Source organism: Melospiza melodia, chromosome 31, assembly GCF_035770615.1.
Source record: "Melospiza melodia melodia isolate bMelMel2 chromosome 31, bMelMel2.pri, whole genome shotgun sequence".
Lineage (NCBI taxonomy): Eukaryota > Metazoa > Chordata > Aves > Passeriformes > Passerellidae > Melospiza > Melospiza melodia.
Genome location: NC_086224.1, coordinates 1670087 through 1691355, shown reverse-complemented (window position 1 = coordinate 1691355; position 21269 = coordinate 1670087). Strand labels below are relative to the sequence as shown.

At 61.9% G+C, this 21269-nt stretch overlaps 1 protein-coding gene across 2 annotated transcripts; it reads left to right on the top strand.

The window, feature by feature from the left end:
* Nucleotides 1-175: 175 nt before the first annotated feature.
* Nucleotides 176-20838, top strand: FMNL3 (formin like 3). Of its 2 annotated transcripts, XM_063179263.1 has the most exons (27): nucleotides 176-344; nucleotides 3723-3806; nucleotides 3901-3981; nucleotides 4097-4173; nucleotides 7491-7574; nucleotides 8415-8567; nucleotides 9763-9871; nucleotides 9955-10031; nucleotides 10155-10248; nucleotides 10629-10703; nucleotides 11743-11853; nucleotides 11931-12080; nucleotides 12192-12293; nucleotides 12372-12621; nucleotides 12796-12864; nucleotides 13553-13677; nucleotides 14800-15002; nucleotides 15493-15727; nucleotides 15860-15928; nucleotides 16039-16119; nucleotides 16201-16330; nucleotides 16717-16877; nucleotides 17726-17827; nucleotides 17917-18006; nucleotides 18100-18211; nucleotides 18313-18412; nucleotides 20289-20838. In XM_063179263.1, exons 1-26 carry the CDS (start codon nucleotides 198-200, stop codon nucleotides 18402-18404), a joined length of 3063 nt encoding a protein of 1020 aa, XP_063035333.1. In that variant the 5' UTR covers nucleotides 176-197; the 3' UTR covers nucleotides 18405-18412; nucleotides 20289-20838. The 2 variants fall into 2 exon arrangements, with proteins under 2 accessions (XP_063035333.1, XP_063035334.1); XM_063179264.1 differs by lacking the exon at nucleotides 8415-8567 and having other exon boundaries at nucleotides 177-344.
* The last annotated feature ends 431 nt before the right edge of the window (nucleotides 20839-21269 follow it).

Sequence of the window (21269 nt, the reverse complement as noted above, 5' to 3'; positions counted from 1 at the left end):
GCGGCGCTCGCTGCCGGCCTTCGGGCGCCCCCTGGTGGCGCCGCCGCTCCTGAGGGCGCCCCCTGGTGGCGCCGCCGCGCACCGGCAGCGCTGGGGCGGGACCGGGCGGGGCGGGCGGGGCGGGAGCGGGAGGCGGCGGCAGCGCCGGACACGACGGGCTGAACCTCCCCCACCGCCCCCCGGTGCCTGGGCCGGGGATGGGGAACGTGGAGAGCGCGGACGGGGAGGCGCTGCCCCGGGGCCCGGGAACACCGGCGGCCCCGGGGGGAGCCGGACTGTTCGCCCCGGGAAAGATGCCGATGCCGGAGCCCTGCGAGCTGGAGGAGCGCTTCGCCCTGGTGCTGGTGAGAGGCCGACCCCCGCCGCGCTCCCCAGTTCCCGGTGCTCACCGTCCGTTCCCGGTGTGCCCCCGGCGGTGCGCTTCGTCCGTTCGCTCCGTCGGTGTTCCCGCTGAGCCCCGTCCCGGTTCATCCCTCCCCGGGACTCCTCCCGATGCGCTCTCCCGGAGCCGTTGGCGGGCACCGGGCACCGCCGGGACGGCAGCGCCGCCCGGTGCCGCCAGGGGCGGGCGGGGAGCGCCGGTGCCCGCGGGGATGGGCAGCGACCGCGGGGAACTCCCCAGCCGGGACAGCCCCGGGGGTGACGCCACTCCCGGTGCCACCGCGGGGGCCCCTGAGGCCCGGGGACTTTGCAAACCGGGAAAGTCCGGTCGGGGCAGCGCGCGAGGCTGGCATTCCCCGCCGCCTGCGGGGGTTCCCGGTTTCCCGGTGCGTGAAGTGGCTCCCGGTGGGCGCGGGTGCCCTGCGCGGTCCCCGGTGCGCTGTCACCGCCGGGGCGGTGCCCACCCCGGTGCCACCGGGACCACCAATACTGCCGAGGGGTCCTACCGGCGCTTGGGTGGCCCCGGAGCCGTCCCGGTGGCCTCTCCGGGGTCCCGGCTTTGTTTTGGGTGGCGGGGGCGGACAGCGGGGATGGGTGACACCGGTGCCCCCCCGGCCCCGCCATCCCGGTGGGAGCCGCCGCCAGCGGAAGCCGCAGCCGGGCAGGAAATGCCGAGTGCGGTCCCACGGGGCTCTGGAAGGCGAAACCGGGGGCACCGGGAGGCACCGGGGGCACCGGGGGCACCGGCGTGGGCGCGTCCCGCCGGTAACGAGCGGCTCCCGCCCGTCCCGCATCCTACGCGGGGCCTGTGGCGGGGGGGGACCCGTCCCGGTGGGCGACACCGGTACCGGGAGGGGGTCACTTTGCGGGGTGGCGGCACCTGCCTCCCCCAAAATGTCCCCGCGGCCATCGGTGCCGTCCCGGCTGCTACCGGGGGCGGAAAATATTCATTCCATCATGTGATGGGAGCCCGGCGGTTCCCGGAGGCGAGGATCCGCCCCGGAGCCCCCCGCCAACCTCCGGTGCCGCCGTTTCCCGGTGGGATTCAAGGCGTGGGGGGCTCCCGGTGGGGCGGACGGCGGAGGGGAAGCGGCCGGCCGGGAGCGGCCGCGTTCCCAGCACAAAGGCAGGAAACGGAGCGGCGGGAACGGCGGCGCGGGCGGGCGGCGGCGCCTCAGAGCCCCCGGCGGGGTCTCCGCGCGTCCCTTCCGCCGCCGGGCCCGGCCCGGGGTTTTACCGCTGGGCTTGTGCGGAGGGCACGGTGCCCCTCGGGGGGGCAGTCAGTGTGTCCTGCTGGTCAGTCTGTCCTGCTGGTCAGTCTGTCCTGGTGGTCAGTGTGTCCTGGTGGTCAGTCTGTGCTGATGGTCAGTCTGTCCTGCTTGTGGTCAGTGTGTCCTGGTGGTCAGTCCCTGCTGGTGGTCAGTCTGTCCTGCTGGTGGTCAGTTTGTCCTGTTGGTCAGTGTGTCCTGCTGGTCAGTGTGTCTGGTGGTCAGTCTGTCCTGCTGGTGGTCAGTCTGTCCTGCTGGTCAGTGTGTCCTGGTGGTCAGTCTGTCCTGGTGGTCAGTCTGTGCTGATGGTCAGTCTGTCCTGCTGGTCAGTGTGTCCTGCTGGTCAGTGTGTCCTGGTGGTCAGTCCCTGCTGGTGGTCAGTCTGTCCTGGTGGTCAGTCCCTGCTGGTCAGTGTGTCCTGGTGGTCAGTCCCTGCTGGTCAGTCTGTCCTGCTGGTCAGTGTGTCCTGGTGGTCAGTCTGTCCTGCTGGTCAGTCTGTCCTGGTGGTCAGTGTGTCCTGGTGGTCAGTGTGTCCTGCTGGTCAGTCTGTCCTGCTGGTCAGTGTGTCCTGCTGGTCAGTGTGTCCTGGTGGTCAGTGTGTCCTGGTGGTGGTCAGTGTGTCCTGGTGGTCAGCCTGTGCTGATGGTCAGTCCCTTCTGCTGGTCAGTCTGTCCTGCTGGTCAGTCTGTCCTGGTGGTCAGTCCCTTCTGGTGGTCAGTCTGTCCTGGTGGTCAGTCTGTCCTGCTGGTCAGTCTGTCCTGGTGGTCAGTCCCTTCTGGTGGTCAGTCTGTCCTGGTGGTCAGTCTGTCCTGCTGGTCAGTCTGTCCTGGTGGTCAGTCCCTGCTGGTGGTCAGTCTGTCCTGCTGGTCAGTCTGTCCTGCTGGTCAGCCTGTCCTGTGGTCGGTCAGTCCCGTGGGACCCTTGCCCAGCACTCCCGTGGCCTCCCCCGGGCTCGGTCCCGGTTTCCCGTGGCATCGGGGTGAGCGGGCAGGGCTGGCATGGAGGGGAGGAGCAGCTCCTGGTAACGGGGCTGCCCTGAGCAGCGTCACCGCCAGGGTGGCATCTCCCACCAGGGTGGCATCATGAGCCGGGCTGGCAGCACCCACCACGGTGACATCACCCAGGGCAATGCCATCTCCCACCAGGGTGACATCGCCCACGTGGGCTGGCATCTCTCCCTGTGGTGGCATCACCCACCAGGGCACTCCCAGGCTCTCTGGCATCCCTGGTGCCCACTGTGGCACCCCATTTGTCCTGTGCCACGTCCCACCGGGGTCTTCCCAGTGACCTAGTGCCAGGCTTTGTGCCCGGTGTCCTGGGGAGCTGGCACCGGTGCCTGGCTCTGTGTTTGGTGTCCTGGGGGGGTGGCACCGGTGCCAGGCTTTGTGTCCAGTGTCCTGGGGAGCTGGCACCAGTGCCTGGCTCTGTGTCTGGTGTCCTGGGGGGGTGGCACCGGTGCCAGGCTTTGTGTCCAGTGTCCTGGGGAGTTGGCACCAGTGCCTGGCCCCGTGCCCGGTCGGGAGCGGAGGCTGCGGTTGTGGCACGGAAGCAGCTGCAGACAGGAAGGATGCGTCAGGGATGGAGAGATTTGGTGCCGCCGGTGCTTGGCACATGGCCCTGGTGGCACTGCTGTGCCCGTGCCACATCTGTGCCCGCTGGTGCAGTCTGGTGCCAGCCGCTCTGGCTCAGGGTGCCCTTAGAGGGGGCCCTGTGGGTGCTTTTTGGGGCTGTGCCATGGGTCTTGGTGCCCCTTGGAGGGCACTGTGGGTGCTTTTGGGGCCACCCAGGCTGTGCCATGGTTCTTGGCGGCCCTTGGGGGGCACTGTGGGTGCCGTGGGTGCTTTTTGGGGCTGTGCCATGGGTCTCAGTGGCCCTTGGTGGCTCTGTCCCCGTGTCCCTCAGGGTGACACCCACCCTGGTGCCAGCCACTCTGGCTATGCCACGTCTCAGGGTGCTCTCGGAGGGGATCCTGGCTGAGCTGTGGGTGTTTTTGGGGCTGTGCCATGGGTCTCGGTGCCCCTTGTGGGCACTGTCCCCGTGCCCCTCAGGGTGACACCCCCTCTGTGTCCCCAGAGCTCCATGAACCTGCCCCCGGACAAAGCCCGGCTGCTGCGCCAGTACGACAACGAGAAGAAGTGGGACCTCATCTGTGACCAGGTGGGGCTGGGCGGCCCGTGGAGGGTCTGGGGAGGGGACAACGCCGCTGTCCCAATGTCACCAATGTCACCAACACCCTCCTGTCCCCTCCCAGGAGCGGTTCCAGGTGAAGAGCCCACCCCATGCCTACATCCAGAAGCTGCGCAGCTTCCTGGAGCCGGGTGTCACACGCAAGGTGAGGGGGCTTTGAGGGGCTTTGGGGGGCTTTGGGGGCTTTGGGGGCTTTGAGGGAGCCTTGGGGGGTTTGGGGAATCTGGGGGGACGCAGCTCAGCCTTGCTGTGCCCCCCAGAAGTTCAGGAGGAGGGTGCAGGAATCCACCAAGGTGCTGCGGGAGCTGGAGATCAGCCTGAGGACCAACCACATTGGGTGAGTGGGGGGTCCCGGGGAGGGGCTGGGGGGTCCCAGGGAGGGTTTGTGGGGTCCCGGGGAGGGTTTGTGGGGTCCCAGGGAGGGTTTGTGGGGTCCCGGGGAGGGTTTGTGGGGTCCCAGGGAGGGTTTGTGGGGTCCAGACTTTGGCGTTTGTGGGGTGCAGAGTTCCGGATGGCCTTGGAGCCCCCGGCGGGACCGCGGGGTGCTGTCCCCAGCCCCGCACAGCTGCAGGGGAAGCCGGAGGCGCTGCAGGAACTGGGCCCGGTTCCTGCCCCGGCCCGCGGGCCGCTCCCGGGGGCGGATGCCGGGGCGGATGGGCCGGTGCTGACGCCCTGAACGAGGCAGCGCGGTCGGATCCCCGTCCGGCTCCTCCCGACACACCGGAGGGGCTCGGTCCGTTCCATCCCCGACCGGCCCCGGGATGATGCGCAGGGACCCGGGGGAGGGTTTGGGGACATCAGCGGAGGGTTCCCGGTGGCACCGGCGTGCCCGGGGCTGCTCGTGCACGTGCGGGCTGTTCCCCGCCGCCGGCCCCGCTCGTCCCTGCCCACGGAACCCAAAATAGCAGCAGCCGGAGACAGGAAACAGGGCTGGGGCTCGGGGGCTGGAGCGGCGGCAGGAAAGGGGCGGCCCCGGCGGGCCCCGGGGCTCCGTGACGCGCGGAGCTGGGCTGGGCTGGGCTGGGGACCCCCGGTAATCCCACCCCCCGTACCCCCGTTCTCTCCTTTGCACCGCACAATTGCACCCCAACATCCTCCCGGGGGTCGGGACACCCCGAATCCCCTCCTTTCCCGTGGGCACAGCGCCTCACAAATGCACCCCAAGACCCTCCCAGGGGTCGGGGTGAGCCCCCCACCCCCTGTACCCCCATCCCCTCCTTGGCCGTTGGTACAAGTGCACCCCAAGACCCTCCCAAAGATCGGGGTGAATCCCCAACCCCCTGTACCCCCAATCCCTTCTTGGCACCTCAGAAATGCACCCCAAGACCCTCCCAAAGATCGGGGTGAATCCCCCACCCCGTGTACCCCCAATCCCTTCTTGGCACCTCAGAAATGCACCCCAAGACCCTCCCAAAGATCGGGGTGAATCTCCCACCCCCTGTACCCCCAATCCCTTCCTGGCGCCTCAAAATTGCACCCCAAGACCCTCCCAAAGATTGGGGCGAATCCCCAACCCCCTGTACCCCCACTCCCTTCCTGGCACCTCACAATTGCACCCCAAGACCCTCCCAAGGGTCGGGGTGAATCTCCCACCCCCTGTACCCCCATCCTCTCCTTGCACCTCACAAGTGCACCCCAAGACCTTCCCAAGGATCGGGGTGAATCCCCCAGCCCCTGTACCCCAATCCCTTCTTGGCACCTCAAAATTGCACCCCAACACCCTCCCAAAGGTCAGGGCACCCCGAATCCCTCCTTTCCCGTGGGCACAGCGCCTCACAATTGCACCCCAACACCTTCCCCAAGGGTCCAGATGAATCCCCCACCCCCTGTACCCCCACCTCCTTCTTGGCATCTCACAATTGCACCCCAAAACCCTCCCAAGGTTTGGGGTGAACCCCCACCCCCTGTACCCCCATCCCCTCCTTGGCCGTTGGTACAAGTGCACCCCAACACCGTCCCAAAGATCGGGGTGAATCTCCCACCCCCTGTACCCCCAATCCCTTCTTGGCACCTCAAAATTGCACCCCAAGACCCTCCCAGGGGTCGGGGTGAGCCCCCCACCCCCTGTACCCCCAATCCCTTCTTGGCGCCTCAAAATTGCACCCCAACACCCTCCCAAAGGTCAGGGCACCCCGAATCCCTCCTTTCCCGTGGGCACAGCGCCTCACAATTGCACCCCAACACCTTCCCCAAGGGTCCAGATGAATCCCCCACCCCCTGTACCCCCACCTCCTTCTTGGCATCTCACAATTGCACCCCAAAACCCTCCCAAGGTTTGGGGTGAATCTCCCACCCCCTGTACCCCCAATCCCTTCTTGGCACCTCAAAATTGCACCCCAAGACCCTCCCAAAGATCGGGGTGAGCCCCCCACCCCATGTACCCCCACTCCCCTTCTTGGCACCTCAAAATTGCACCCCAACACCCTCCCAAGGGTCAGGGCACCCCGAATCTCCTCCTTTCCCCTCAGGGGTGGGTTTGGGGGTGCAGCCCCATCACCGAGCCCCGTTTCCCGCCCGCACCGAGCCCTCCCTGCCCTGCGCTCCTCTGATAACGCCGGCACTGCTGATAACGGGGGGGGGGGCTGCGCCCACCAGGGCAGTGCCCGCAGCGTGCCCGTGCCAGGGCGGGGGTGCCCGTGGTGCCGGGGGTGTTCTGGGGGGGTCCCCGTGTTTAAGGGGGCTGTTCTGGGGGGGGTCCCCGTGTTTAAGGGGGGTGCTGTTCTGGGGGGGTCCCCGTGATGGAGGGGGTGTTCTTGGGGGTCCCTGTGTTCTGGGGGTTCCCCGTGATGGAGGGGGGTGTTCTGGGGTGAGTCTCTGTGTTCTGGGGGGTCTTTATGTTGGAGGGGGTTGTTCTGGGGGGGTCCCCGTGTTCTTGGGAGGTCCCCGTGTTTAATGGGGGTGTTCTGGGGAGGTCCCCATGTTGGAGGGGGATGTTCTGGGGGGGGGTCTCCGTGTTCTGGGGGGGTCCCCGTGTTCTGTGGGGTCCCCGTGTTCGAGGGGGCTGTGCTGGGGGGGGGTCCCCGTGTTTAAGGGGGCTGTTCTAGGGGGGGGTCCCCGTGTTTAAGGGGGGGGTGCTATTCTGGAGGGGTCTCCGTGTTCTGGGGGGGTCCCCGTGATGGAGGGGGTGTTCTTGGGGGTCCCTGTGTTCTGGGGGGGTCCCCGTGATAGAGGGGGTTCTGCTGGGGGGCGGGGTCCCCGTGTGGGACGGGGGTTGTTCTGGGGGGGTCCTCGTGTTCTGGGGGGGTCCCCGTGTTGGAGGGGGGTGTTCTGGGGGGGGGTCCCCGTGTTCTTGGGGGGGGTCCCCGTGTTTAATGGGGATGTTCTGGGGGGGGGTCTCCGTGTTCTGGGGAGGTCCCCGTGTTTAATGGGGATGTTCTGGGGGGGGGTCCCCGTGTTCTTGGGGGGGTCCCCGTGTTTAATGGGGGTTGTTCTGGGGGGGTCCCCGTGTTCTGAGGGGGGGTTCCCGTGTTTAATGGAGGTTGTTCTGGGGGGGGTCCCCGTGTTCTGGGGGGGTCCCCATGTTGGAGGGGGATGTTCTGGGGGGGGTCCCCGTGTTCTGGGGGGGGGGGGGGGGTTCCCGTGTTTAATGGGGGTTGTTCTGGGGGGGGATCCCCGTTTTTTCCCGCGGGCTCTGATGGGTTCCTGGTGCCGCAGGTGGGTGCGGGAGTTCCTCAATGATGAGAACAAAGGGCTGGACGTGCTGGTGAATTACCTGTCCTTCGCCCAGTGCGCCGTCATGTGAGTGGGGGCGGGGGTCTCGGGGTCAGGGGGGGGCTCCAGGGGGTCCTTGGGGGTCCAGAGAGACTTTGGGGTGCCCTTGTGGGTCCAGGGAGTCCTTGGGGAGCCTGTGGCCGCTCCCTGATAGCGCTGGGTGTGTTATCAGCGCCGAGGCAGGGGGGGAGCAGCGGTTTGGGAGGGATGCGGGAATGTCAGACCCTGCCCGGCTGCTCTGGGGATTGCTGAGCCACCCTCGCGCCTCTGCCCACCCCGCAGTGCCCACCGGGCACCTACTGCACTGCATCTGCCTGGCACCTACTGCAGTGCTTGCATCTGTGCTGGAGCCCTGTGCCTGCTGCCAGAGCTGTGTGCCCGCTGCTAGTGCCCTGTGCCCCCTGCCAGGGCCGTGTGCCCCCTGCCAGAGCCTTGTGCCCCCTGCCAGATCCCTGTGCCCCCTGCCAGAGCTGTGTGCCCGCTGCCAGAGCTGCCAGAGCCCTGTGCCCCCCTTCAAAGCCCTGTGTCCGCTGCCAGAGCCGTGTGCCCTCTGCCAGATCCCTGTGCCGCCTGCCAGAGCTCTGTGCCCCCTGATAGAGCTGTGTGCCCCCCACCACAGCCCTGTGTCCCCTGCCAGAGCTGCCCGAGCCCTGTGCCCCCATTTAAAGCCCTGTGCCCCCCTCCAGAACTGTGTGCCCGCTGCCAGAGCCGTGTGCCCCCTGCCAAAGCACTGTGCCCACTGTCAGAGCCATAAACTCCCTGCTATAGCCCTGTGCCCCTTGCCAGAGCCGTGTGCCCCCCTTCAAAGCCCTGTGCCACCCACCAGAGCCCTGTGCCACCCTCGCTCCACACGTGTGCCCCCTCCAGGTTGGATTTTGAGGGCCTGGAAGGAGGTGAGGACGGTGCCCTGGAGAAGCTGCGCTCCTGGAGCAGGTCCATCGAGGATCTGCAGCACCCCAGCGCGCTGCCCGCCCCCTTCGGCAGCAGCCTGGCACGCTCTGCCCGCCAGACCGCCCTACGGTACGTGCCCGGGGGCATGCCCCACTCTGGGGGCACGTCCTGCCATGGGGGTACGGCCTGTGCAGGGCTCTGGCTGCTTGCTGAGTGCTGTGCCAGTGTGCCATGGTGTGTGCCATGCTGTGTGCCATGTGCCATGGTGTGTGCCATGGTGTGTGCCATGGTGTGTGCCATGTGCCATGGTGTGTGCCATGGTGTGTGCCATGTCTGTGCCATGCTGTGTGCCACATGCCATGCTGTGTGCCATGCTGTGTGCCATGGTATGTGCCATGTCTGTGCCATGGTGTGTGCCATGCTGTGTGCCACGTGCCATGCTGTGTGCCATGCTGTGTGCCATGGTGCGTGCCACGTCTGTGCCATGCTGTGTGCCATGCTGTGTGCCATGCTGTGTGCCAGTGTGCCATGCTGTGTGCCATGCTCTGCGCCATGTGCCATGCTGTGTGCCATGCTGTGTGCCATGTGCCATGGTGTGTGCCATGTCTGTGCCATGGTGTGTGCCAGTGTGCCATGGTGTGTGCCATGGTGTGTGCCATGGTATGTGCCATGCTGTGTACCGTGTCTGTGCCATGTCTGTGCTATGGTGTGTGCCATGTCTGTGCCATGCTGTGTGCCATGCTGTGTGCCATGCTGTGTGGCATGCTGTGTGCCATGGTGCGTGCCATGTCTGTGCCATGGTGTGTGCGTGCCATGTCTGTGCCCTGCCACGGTGTCACTCCTCACCCTGTCCCATGCCAACTGCATGGGCACAAACGCAGCGCTGTGCCTCGCCCTTGGCGTGGCACTCATGCCACAACCTATTCTGCCTCTATGCCCGCGCAGCCCTGGCACTGCCATCTCCCCATCCCGCCTGTCCTGTGCCCCCGCGGCTCCGCTCCCCCTGCTCTGGCTGTGCCCCCGTGCCCGGGGTAATGCACCCCGTTTCTGCTTCCAGGGCCGGGGTGCCCCTCTCTGGCTGTGCTCTCTCTCTGTCCCCTCCGTGCCCACCTCGCTGCTCGGTAAGTACCAGGGCCAGCCCCGTGCCCGCCTCTGCTCCGGGTGTCCGGTGCCAGCCCCGTGCCCGCCTCTGCTCCGCCTCTGCTCGCTCTGTCCCTGTCGCCCTCTGTCTGGCTTTGTCCCTCCCAAATCCCGTCCGTCTGTCCCCACGCTGTCCCCCCCATCGGAGGTGCCAGCCCCGCTCACCGTGTGCCCTGTCCCGCAGCTATGGCACGCTGCCCAGCCGCAGGGCACTGAAGAACTCACGCCTGGTGAGCCAGAAGGATGATGTTCACCTGTGCATCATGTGTCTCCGGGCCATCATGAACTACCAGGTAGTGTCACCCCCACGGTGGGGACACCGCTGTCACCGCTGCCACCACGGCTGACGCCGGTTTTGTGCTCTCCGTGCCCACAGTACGGCTTCAACCTGGTCATGTCTCACCCCCACGCCGTCAACGAGATCGCCCTGAGCCTCAACAACAAGAACCCGAGGTGAGGGAGGGTCTGGCAGGGTGGGACGGGGGTCGTGGAGCTGGCAGGGGGTGGCACTGATGGTGATGGTGGCACTGATGGTGATGGTGGCACTGATGGTGATGATGGTGACGCTGTGGCCAGGATGAAGGCGCTGGTGCTGGAGCTGTTGGCTGCTGTGTGCCTGGTGAGGGGCGGCCACGAGATCATCCTGGCGGCCTTTGACAACTTCAAGGAGGTAAAAGGGGATGGGAGCGGGGATGGGATGGGGGAATGGAGGAGACAGGACCAGGTTAGGATGGGGGGAATGGGGACACCAGAATCAGGCTGGGACTGGGGAGCAGGACCTCGGGAATGGAGGAACTGGGGACTCCAGAAGCAATCTGGGATGGGGGAAACCCCAAGAGAAGGTTGGGATGGGGACACCAGGGACCCCAGGACCAGGCTGGGAAGGGGAATCTGGAGTGCAGGTGATGAAGGGATCAGGGAGGATGAGGAATGGGGGAGTCTGGGAGTACCAGGACCAGACTGGGATTAGGGAAATGGAGTCCAGGAGATGAGGGGAGGGTCAGTGGCTGGGGGGGCCATGCCAGGTGAACCCCATTTCTGCCTGCCCAGGTGTGCAAGGAGAAACACCGCTTCGAGCGGCTGATGGAATACTTCCGCAACGAGGACAGCAGCATCGACTTCATGGTGGGACACCCTGTCCTGAGCGAGGGGGAGGCTCTCTGGGGGGCCAGGAGGAATCCTGGTTATTGGAATTAATACCAATATAGCCAGATGGAACGTGCCTGGGCTCATCTGGCCTTGCTGCTTGACCAAGGGTGGCAGCTCTGGTGGTTTCACCTCAGAGACACCTTTGGCCAGCTGCATGCTGCAGCAAAAGTGAGGGTGCCACCTCAGGGGTCTCTTCCCTGACTGATCCATCCCCAGGATGGAGCTGCCCCACGTTGGGCGCCAATATAATGGAATTAAATACCAATATAGCTGGATGGAACGTGCCTGGGCTTGTCTGGCTCTTGCTGCTTGACCAAAGGTGGCAACTGTGGTGGTTTCACCTCAGGGGTCTCTTCCCTGACTGATCCATCCCCAGGATGGAGCCGCCTCACATTGGGCGCCAATATATTGAAATTAAATCCCAATATAGCCAGATGGAACGTGCCAGGGTTTGTCCAGCCCTTGCTGCTTGACCAAGTGTGGCAACTGTGGTGGTTTCATCTCAGAGACACCTTTGGCCAGCTGGATATTGCAGCTGGGCACTTGGGACAAGTCCAGGCTTGCAGGAGCTCAGGTTTACCCTGGTGGAGAAGCTTTGAGGCCATGGTGAAGGAAAGGAGTCGGTTCTGCTGGAGGGTTTGGATCCAGAGCTTTGTTGTGGCCCACTCTGAATGCAGCACCAGCTCCAACAGAACTCCCTGAGCCCGTGGTTGCTGTTCCTTTTAACCCCAGGGAGAGGGGCAGGGAAGGGGTAGGGAGCCACCAACGAGGTACAGGGGGGAAGGTCTCAAGCGACAAGTGACACCTGGATGGCCCAATGTCCCCAGGGATGAGGCATCTTTTGAACTTCACCAATCACATGACACCCTTTCTGGAATGCCAAGATTGATGGACAGCACTCAGCAGGGGCAAGGGAGGGGAAGGGAGAGGTGATTGGCACACCTGGGGAAAGAACCGGGATGGACAGGCTGTTCCATCACACCACAACACCTGGTGACACCAACCCTGCCTGCAGGTGGCCTGCATGCAGTTCATCAACATCGTGGTGCACTCGGTGGAGGACATGAACTTCCGCGTCCATCTCCAGTATGAGTTCACCAAACTGGGGCTGGAGGAGTTCCTGCAGGTATGGGGGGTGGTTGAGGGTCAGGGGAATTGTGTTGGGGGGTCCCCCCATCCTTGATGGCGCCTTTGTGCCCACAGAAGTCGAGGCACACGGAGAGTGAGAAGCTGCAGGTGCAGATCCAGGCGTACCTGGACAACGTCTTCGATGTGGGGGGGCTGCTGGAGGATGCTGAGACCAAAAATGTGGCCCTGGAGAAGGTGGAGGAGCTGGAGGAGCACCTGTCCCATGTATGTGAGCACGGGGGGATGTGGGGTTGTTCCTTGCTGGGTCCCAGGGAGGTCAGAGGTGACAGCAGGGGTGTCCCCGAGCTGCTGTCACAGCCGTGTCCCTCTCCTCAGCTAACGGAGAAGCTGCTGGATCTGGAGAACGAGAACATGATGCGGGTGGCAGAGCTGGAGAAGCAGCTGCTGCAGCGAGAGAAGGAGCTGGAGGTGGTCAAGGTGTGCTGGGGGGCTATGGGGGCTGTGGGGAGCGGGGAAGGGTCCCAATCCCCCCAGTCTGACCCTCGCCGTCCCCAGGAGACCTACGAGCACACGAGCCACCAGGTGCACACGCTGCGCAGGATGATCAAGGAGAAGGACGAGGCTTTCCGGCGGCACTACGGCTCCGAGCCGCCCCCGGTGCCCGGCGGGGCCGAGCCGCCCCCTCCGCTGCCCGAGCCCTCGGAGGAGACCCTGAGACCCCCGGTCCTGCCCCCCGTGGAAGCCGCGCCCCCCCCGCCGCCCCCTCCGCCTCCCCCGCTGCCGCCCCCCGCGCCCCCGCTCCCAGGTGAGGAGGAGGAGGAGGAGGAAGAGGAAGACCCCGGGGTACCCAAAGCTGGGGCAGCTCAGAGCTGGGTGTGCCCAGGGGAGGGAGGGGTCACAGGAAGGGGTGTCCGTGGTGCTGGTCTGGGTGGTCCCCAGAATTGGAGTCTCACCCCCCTCTCCTCTGATGGGTCCACAGGGAAGTGTCCCCCGGCCCCGCCGCTGCCCGGGGCTGCACCGTCCATCGCCCTCACCGTGGGGCTCTCAGGTACGTGGGGATGAGGGGGACCACGGGGTGGGCACAGGGACAGGGGATGGGCACAGGGGACAGTGCAGGGACAGTGGGGACAGTGGGGACAGGGACAGTGCAGGGGCAGTGGGGACAGGGACAGGGGACAGCGAGGGTGTGGGGAGCGGGACAGTGTGAGGACAATGGGGACAGGAGGATGTGGGAACCATGGGGACAGGGATGGTATAGGGATTGTGGGCACAGGGACAAGGGACAGGGATGGTGTGGGGACCGTGGGGACAGGGATGGTGTAGAGATTGTGTGGACAGGGAGGACAGAGGAACTCTGGGGACAGGGACAAGGGACAGGGAAAGGGTTGCAAACACCAGAGTGCTGGGGTTGCAATCCTCAAGGAACACCTGCTCAGAGACCCCAGCATGGGGTGGCCCAGGGGTTGATGACACCAGGCTCAGGTGGCTCAGGGTGGGCACAGGACATGTCCCCATGCCCTGGGGTTGATGACACCAGGCTCAGGTGGCTCAGGGTGGGCACAGGACATGTCCCCATGCCCTGGGGTTGATGACGCCAGGCTCAGGTGGCTCAGGGTGGGCACAGAACATGTGGGTGGCCCTGGGGTTGATGACACCAGGCTCAGGTGGCTCAGGGCGGGCACAGGACATGTCCCCATGCCCTGGGGGTGCTGAGCTGGCTCCCGCCCCGCTGGCAGCCATCCGGATCAAGAAGCCCATCAAGACCAAGTTCCGGCTGCCTGTGTTCAACTGGACGGCGCTGAAGCCCAGCCAGATCAGCGGGACGGTGTTCAGCGAGCTGGATGATGAGAGGGTGCTGGAGGTGAGCCCAGGACCCCTCTGTGGCTACATTTCTCTTCACAGAATAAAAACAAGGCACAGCTTCCCTAGGACATTTCTGGGATTCACATTCTCTGATGCTCAGAGAAAGGGAAAAAACCAGTTCTTATCTCAATTGCTGCTCCTCTTGTTGTTCACGAGTGGGGTGCGTTGTGGAAGATTGTTTACCTGGAGGGAATTGGTAATTGGATTCTGGTTATTTGGTCAGTTATTCTGGTCAATTTGATTAATTGACCAATTGAATCCACTGTGTGTCGGGACTGCTGACAGTCACAAGATTCTCTGCAGTGGAATTGAGTGTTTGGCAGATTCAGTTTAGATTAAGTAATATAGTATAGAATAATATACTGTAATATAGTAGAGAATATACTATAATATAGTATATTACAATATGTAATATAGTAACGTAATATATAATATACTAATATATAGTATATATATATAGTAATATAGTATAGAATAATATAGCATAGAATAAAGTATAATAGTAATATAGTATAGAATAATATACTGTAATATAGCATACAATATACTATAATATAGTATATTACAATATTTAATATAGTATAGTAATATAGTATGTAATATACTAAAATATATAGTATATAATTTAGTAATATAGTATAGAATAATAGAATATAGTATAATAATAGTGATATAGTATAGAATATACTATAATAGTAATATAGTAATACAGTATAGAATAATATACTGCAATATAGTATAGAATACACTATAATATAATATATTATGTATTATAGTAATATAGTATATAATATAGTAATATAGTAGAGAATAATACAGTATAGTATTATATATAATATAATATAATGTAATGTAATGTAATATAATGTAATGTAATATAATGTAATATAATATAATATAATATAATATAATATAATATAATATAATATAATATAATATAATATAATATAATATAATAATAGTAATATAGTATAGAATATAGTAAAAAATATAGTATAATAGTAATATAGTATAGAATAATACAGTATAATAAAGTAATTAATTAGGCTTCTGATATTATGGAGTCCTCCTCTCCACGTGGGCACCCCCAGCCCCAATTCTGACCCCCCTCACCCCCCAGGACCTGGACCTGGAGCGCTTCGAGGAGCTGTTCAAGACCAAGGCGCAGGGCCCGGCGCTGGACCTGGTGTGTGCCAAGAGCAAGGCGGCGCAGAAAGTGGCCACCAAGGTGACCCTGCTGGAGGCCAACCGTGCCAAGAACTTGGCCATCACCCTGCGCAAGGCTGGCCGCAGCGCCGACGAGATCTGCCGGGCAATCCACACGTATGGGCTGCGCTGGGGGGGGCAGAAACGGGGCAGGGAGGGTCAAAAATGGGGTGCAGGGGGGAGACAGGGGTGCAAGAGGGCTGGTAGGGACGCAAAAGGGTTGGTTGGGGGGCAGCATGGCTGCTTGGGGCTCAGGGGACCTAGGCAGAGTTCAGGGGGTCTTGGCGGAGGAGCAGCGGGAATTTTTTGGGGTTCAGAGGTGCCAGGCAGGGTGCAGAGAGACTGTCTGGAATGCAGAGGAGCTTTTTGGGATGTAGGGGGTCTGGCAGGGGGTAGAGGGTCAACAGGAGAGCCAGGCAAGGTGCAGAAGGACTTGGCTGGGATGCACATGGTTTGCTTGAGGTTCAGGAGGTCCAGGGGGGGGTACAGAGGCCCAGGCAGGGTGCAGAGGCTCTGGCTGTGGTTCAGGGTGCCCAGACAGGGATCCAGGCTTCCCAAACTGGGCACCTCTGGGGATCTGCTCCCCAACGCTGCGGTGCGGGGGCAGGTTCGACCTGGCGACGCTGCCGGTGGATTTCGTGGAGTGCCTGATGCGGTTCCTGCCCACGGAGGCGGAGGCCAAGGCGTTGAGGCAGTACGAGCGCGAGCGGAAGCCGCTGGAGGAGCTGGCGGACGAGGATCGCTTCATGCTGCAGTTCAGCAAGGTGGAGAGGCTGCCCCAGCGCATGGCCATCATGGCCTTCCTCGGCAACTTCGCCGAGAATATCCAGATGCTGACGCCGGTACGGAGCTGGGGAGGGGGAGAACTGGACCTGCTCCACCTTGAACCCCAGCTGAACCCCCCTGGGAGGGGGAGAACTGGACCTGCTCCACCTTGAACCCCAGCTGAACCCCCCTGTGCTGTCCCCCTGCAGCAGCTCAACGCCATCATCGCGGCCTCGGCCTCTGTTAAGTCGTCGCAGAAGCTGAAGCACATGTTGGAGGTGGGCTGGGTGGGGGTCCTTCATCCAGCCTCGCTGTAGCTGGGTGAGGGGGTTCCTGTGGGGGTTTCACTCCCTCCTGACCCTCCAACTCTGCTGCTTTGCCCCTGCAGATCATCTTGGCGCTTGGCAACTACATGAACAGCAGCAAACGCGGCGCAGTCTACGGCTTCAAACTGCAGAGCCTGGACCTGGTGGGCAGCCCCTCCCCGGCTCCCTGGGACCCTGAGGGTCCCATCCCACAGCCCTGACCCCCTCCCCAAATCCTCCTGCAGCTCCTGGACACCAAGTCAACCGACAGGAAGATGACATTGCTGCACTTCATCGCGCTGACGGTGCGGGAGAAGTACCCAGAGCTGGCGACCTTCTGGCAGGAGCTGCACTTTGTGGAGAAAGCTGCAGCAGGTGCCCTTCAACCTGTGACTATGGCCCCACCTTGCTGTCCCAGCCTCACACAGCGCCTGACCTGTTGTCATTATAGTGCAAGAGATCTATTGTCATTACATTGCAAGGGTTCCATATTGCTAGAGTTTTGTACCTCCTTGATGTTTCTCTTGTAGGCAGCTTCTCTAGGCACTGACTCTTCCTTATCCTCACAGCAGCCAGCTGACTCCAGTTCCCATCAATCCACTCTTTTATAACACTCTTCTTACTGGCTACAGGTGTGGCCTGTTAACATCAGGCCTGCTCCAGATCTTTAGTAAATGGTTCAGCTGCAACTCTTTAGGGGATAAGATTACATTCTGTACCACCTTCAGTTACCCACACTGACCCATCCCGTGTCCCTGCAGTGTCCCTGGAGAACGTGCTGCTGGATGTGAAGGAGCTGGGCCGGGGCATGGAGCTGCTGCGGCGGGAGTGCGGGCAGCACGAGAGCGCGGTGCTGCGCGGCTTCCTGGGCGGCAGCGAGGGGCAGCTGGAGCGGCTGCAGCGCGACGCGCGCACGGCCGAGGTGAGGGCGGCTCACACCCGGCCTGGCACCGGCCACGGGCACGGCTGGTCAGCCACACCTTGCCCTGCATGGTCCTTGTGCACATCTGGTCATTGAAACCTTGCTCTGCAAACTCCTCGTGCACAGCTGGTCAGCCACACCTTGCTCTGCGTGCTCTTCTTGCACTCCTGTTTTCCGCTGCATGTTTCGTGTCTTTCTTCGTCATCCACACTTTGCTCTATGCAGTCCTTGTGCGGACATCTTGCTTTGCACACTCCTTGTGCACATCTGCTCATCCAAAACTTGTCTTGCATGGTCCTCGTGCACATCTGGTCACCCACACCTTGCTCTGCATGCTCCTCTTGCACTCCTGCTTTCCTTTGCATGTTCCGTGTCTTTCTTCATCATCCACACCTTGTCTTGCATTGTCCTTGTGCACACCTGGCCATCCACACCTTGCTCTGCATGCTCTTCTTGCATTCCTGCTTTCCTTTGCATGCTCTGTGTCATTCTTTGTCACCCACACCTTGCTTTGCACACTCTTCTTGCACCCCTGCTTTTTTCTCTGCATGTTCCGTGTCCTTCTTTGTCATCCACACCTTGCCTTGCACGGTCCTTGTGCACGTCTGGTTCTGCTCCTGGCTCTGCAAACTTCTCGTGCACATCTGGTCACCCACACCTTGCTCTGCACACTCCCTGTGCACTCCTGCCTTCCTTTGCATTCTCTGTGTGCGTTCCTTGTCACCCACACCTTGTCTTGCACACTCCCTGTGCTCTCCTGCCCTGCTTTGCCCACACATGATGCCCACCATGCCTTGCCCTCCCCCTGTGCCGGGCACTGCCCGTGCCTGACCCTGCTCCTGTGCCAGGACGCCTACAACACCGTGGTGCGGTATTTCGGCGAGAGCCCCAAGACCACCCCCCCGTCTGTCTTCTTCCCGGTCTTTGTCCGCTTCATCCACTCCTACAAGGTGAGCTGGGGCCAGGAGGGGGTGCCCTGCAGGTGAGTGGCACCATGGTGGGGGAAATCTGACCCCTGCCCACCTGTGTGCCCCGGCAGGACGCGGAGCAGGAGAACGAGACGCGCAAGAAGCAGGAGGAGGTGATGCGGGAGAAGCTGCTGGCACAGGAGGCTAAAAAGCAGGAGAAGGTTGGTGGAGGCAGCCACGGGGTGGGCTGGGGAGTAGGGGGCACGGAGGGGACCCCTGTGTCCCTCACCTGGCCCCCTGTGCCTCCCTCACAGCGGAACAAGTGGCAGCAGCAGGAGCTGATCGCGGAGCTGCGGCGGCGCCAGGCCAAGGACCACCGGCCCATGTACGAGGGCAAGGATGGCACCATCGAGGACATCATCACAGGTATGGCCCCCTCGGCCCCCCTGGCCCCCTGCCCTGGCCCTGCCAGCCACGGGGGCTGACATGTCCCTGTCCCCCCCCGTCCCCTGCCCGTCCCCCCACAGCGCTGAAGAGCGTCCCCTTCACTGCCCGCACGGCCAAGCGGGGCTCCCGCTTCTTCTGCGACCCGTCCCACCACGACGAGTCCAGCTGTTAAGAGCCCAGGTACCACCTGCATGCCTGGATCCCCTTGGATCCCACCTGGATCCCCCTGGGTTCCCCCTGAGCCCTGCATGCCCCCTTCTGCACGCCCCCCTCCCTGCATGTTGTCACCCCAGGGTGTCTGGTGTGCCTCAGGATTTTGGATTGGGGCGGGATCTTAATGCAAGGCTGGATCCCAGTGCTGGATCCCAGCAGAGGATCCCAGCACAGATCTGGATCCAGTGCAAGGCTGGATCCCAGCACAGGATCCTGGTGCAAAGCTGGATCCCAGCATAGGATCCCAACACAGAGCTGGATCCCAGCATAGAGCTGGATTCCAGCACAGGATCCTCGTGCAAGGCTGGATCCCAACATAGGATCCCAACACAGAGCTGGATCCCAACACAGGATCGTGGTGCAAGGCTGAGTTTCAACACTGGATCCCAGTTTGAGGCTGGATCCCAGCACAGGATCCCAACACAGGGCTGGATCCCAGCACAGGATCCTGGTGCAAAGCTGGATCCCAGCATAGGATCCCAACATAGAGCTGGATCCCAGCATAGAGCTGGATTCCAGCACAGGATCCTCGTGCAAGGCTGGATCCCAACATAGGATCCCAACACAGAGCTGGATCCCAACACAGGATCGTGGTGCAAGGCTGAGTTTCAACACTGGATCCCAGTTTGAGGCTGGATCCCAGCACAGGATCCCAACTCAGAGCTCAATCCCAGGAAAGGATCCCAGCACAGAATCCCAGTGCAAAGCTGGATCCCAGCAAAGGATCCAAACAGACAGCTTGATTCCAGCACAGGATCCCAGTTCAAGGCTGGATCCCAGCATAAGATCCTGGTGCAAGGCTGAGTTTCAACACTGGATCCCAGTTTGAGGCTGGATCCCAGCACAGGATCCCAACACAGGGCTGGACCCCAACACAAGATCCCAGCACAGGATCCCAGTGCAAGGCAGGATCCCAACACAAGATCCCAGTTCAAGGCTGGATCCCAGCACAGGATCCCAGCATAAGGCTGGATCTGGGTGGAAGGCCAGTTCCTGGAACTGGATCCCAGTGAAATGTTCTACCCAGAATGGAGTCCTGGCACAGGATCCCAGTGCAAGGCTGGGTGCCAGCACAAGATCCCAGCACTGGATCCCAGTGCAAGGCTGGGCTCTGGCACAGGATCCCAACACACAATCCCAGTGTAAGGCTGGATCCCAGCAAAGATCCTTCTGCAATACTGGATCCCAGAGTGGGGTCACTGGGTCCCAGGGCAGGGTCCCAGTGCACTACTGGATCTCAAGATGGGATCCCAGTACAGTACTGGATCCCACACTGGTATCCCAGTGCACTACTGGAGCCCAGGACAAGGTCCCAGTGCAAGACTGGATCCCACATTGGTATCCCAGTGCACTACTGGGTTCTGGGCAGGATCCCAGGGCAAAACTGGATCCCAAGGCAGGGTCCCAGTGCAAGACTGGATGCCAGGCTGGTATCCCAGTGCACTACTGGATCTTAAGATGGGATCCCAGCACAGTACTGGATCCCACACTGGTATCCCAGTGCACTACTGGGTCCCAGGACAAGGTCCCAGTGCACTCCTGGATTCTGGGCAGGATCCCAGTGCAAGACTGGATGCCAGGGTATGGTGCCAGTGCAAGACTGGATGCCAGGGTATGGTGCCAGTGCAAGACTGGATGTCAGGGTATGGTGCCAGTGCAAGACTGGATGCCAGGGTATGGTGCCAGTGCCCTGCTCGAGCCCAGAGTGGGGATCCCAGTGCATTGCTGGGTCCTAGGCCAGTGCCTGGAGGACTCAGCCTATGGTGCCTGTACTCTGGGGGGGTCACCTGGGCACCCCCAGGTGTCCCTGGCGCTGTCCCTGACTGTCCCTTCCATCCCACAGCCCGAAGGTGGATCCGCCTGTAGCCCAGCAAGGCAAAGGAGCCCGACCGGGGGGCAGGGGAGGACTTGGGGCTGCCTCAGCCCCTCCTCTGCCCCCCAAGTGCCCCGTGAGGCTTCGTCCTGCCCTGACACCACGTGAGACAGGGCCAAAATGTGCCACCATTCCCACGGGTGACATCCTTGTGCCCGGGGAGACCCTGCACCCGCTGCCCACCCAAGGCAGAGGCCAAATCCATCTCTGGTGGAGCCCCAGCATCAGGAGCTGATTCATGGCGTGCTCCCCTCCCCGTCAGGGTCCCCCTGTTCCCTGGGGGGGCTCAGAGCCCCCAGCCCCACTGCAGGGACCAGGGGGACCCCTCCACCCCGCGCTCGACACTTTGACCACTGATGTGAACACTAAGTGCCAAAAAAAAAAAAAGGGACCAAAGCCAGGCTGGGGGGGCACCTGGAGAGGGGCAGGATGGTGCCCCCCACCCCAGGACCCCCCTGCCCATTATCCCCCCCCACCACAGTGACTTTTTGTACATGTGAAATATATGGAGTCTTTTACATGGCCAGTGCCTGATTTGGGGGAACGTGGTGGGGGCACAGAGGCAGCCCAGGAGGTTTGGGGGCCTCCCCAGGCTGTGGTTCTGTGTTTGGGGGGGACAGGGAGGGGGCACAGAGATGTGCAGAGATTTGGCAGAGCTTTGCAGTGCTGTTATTAAAGCTGTGGGGTTAAGGAGAGGGGGGACCTGGTTTGGGGAGGAATTGGGAGCCCCCCACACCCCCAGCCCTATTCCAGTGTGGGGTGGTCCCAGTTCTCCCAGTTCTCACCAAAAGTTCTCCCACTTTTGGTGGCTGTGGGGAACTGGGAACAGATTGGAGGCTGTGAGAGGCTGCAGGGGGAGCAGGGTGAGGTCCCAAAGGACTGGAGGGGCAGGGTGGCAAAAAGGGCTTGTGGGGGTGGCCGTGGGGTGCTGGGAGGGGCAGGATGTGACCC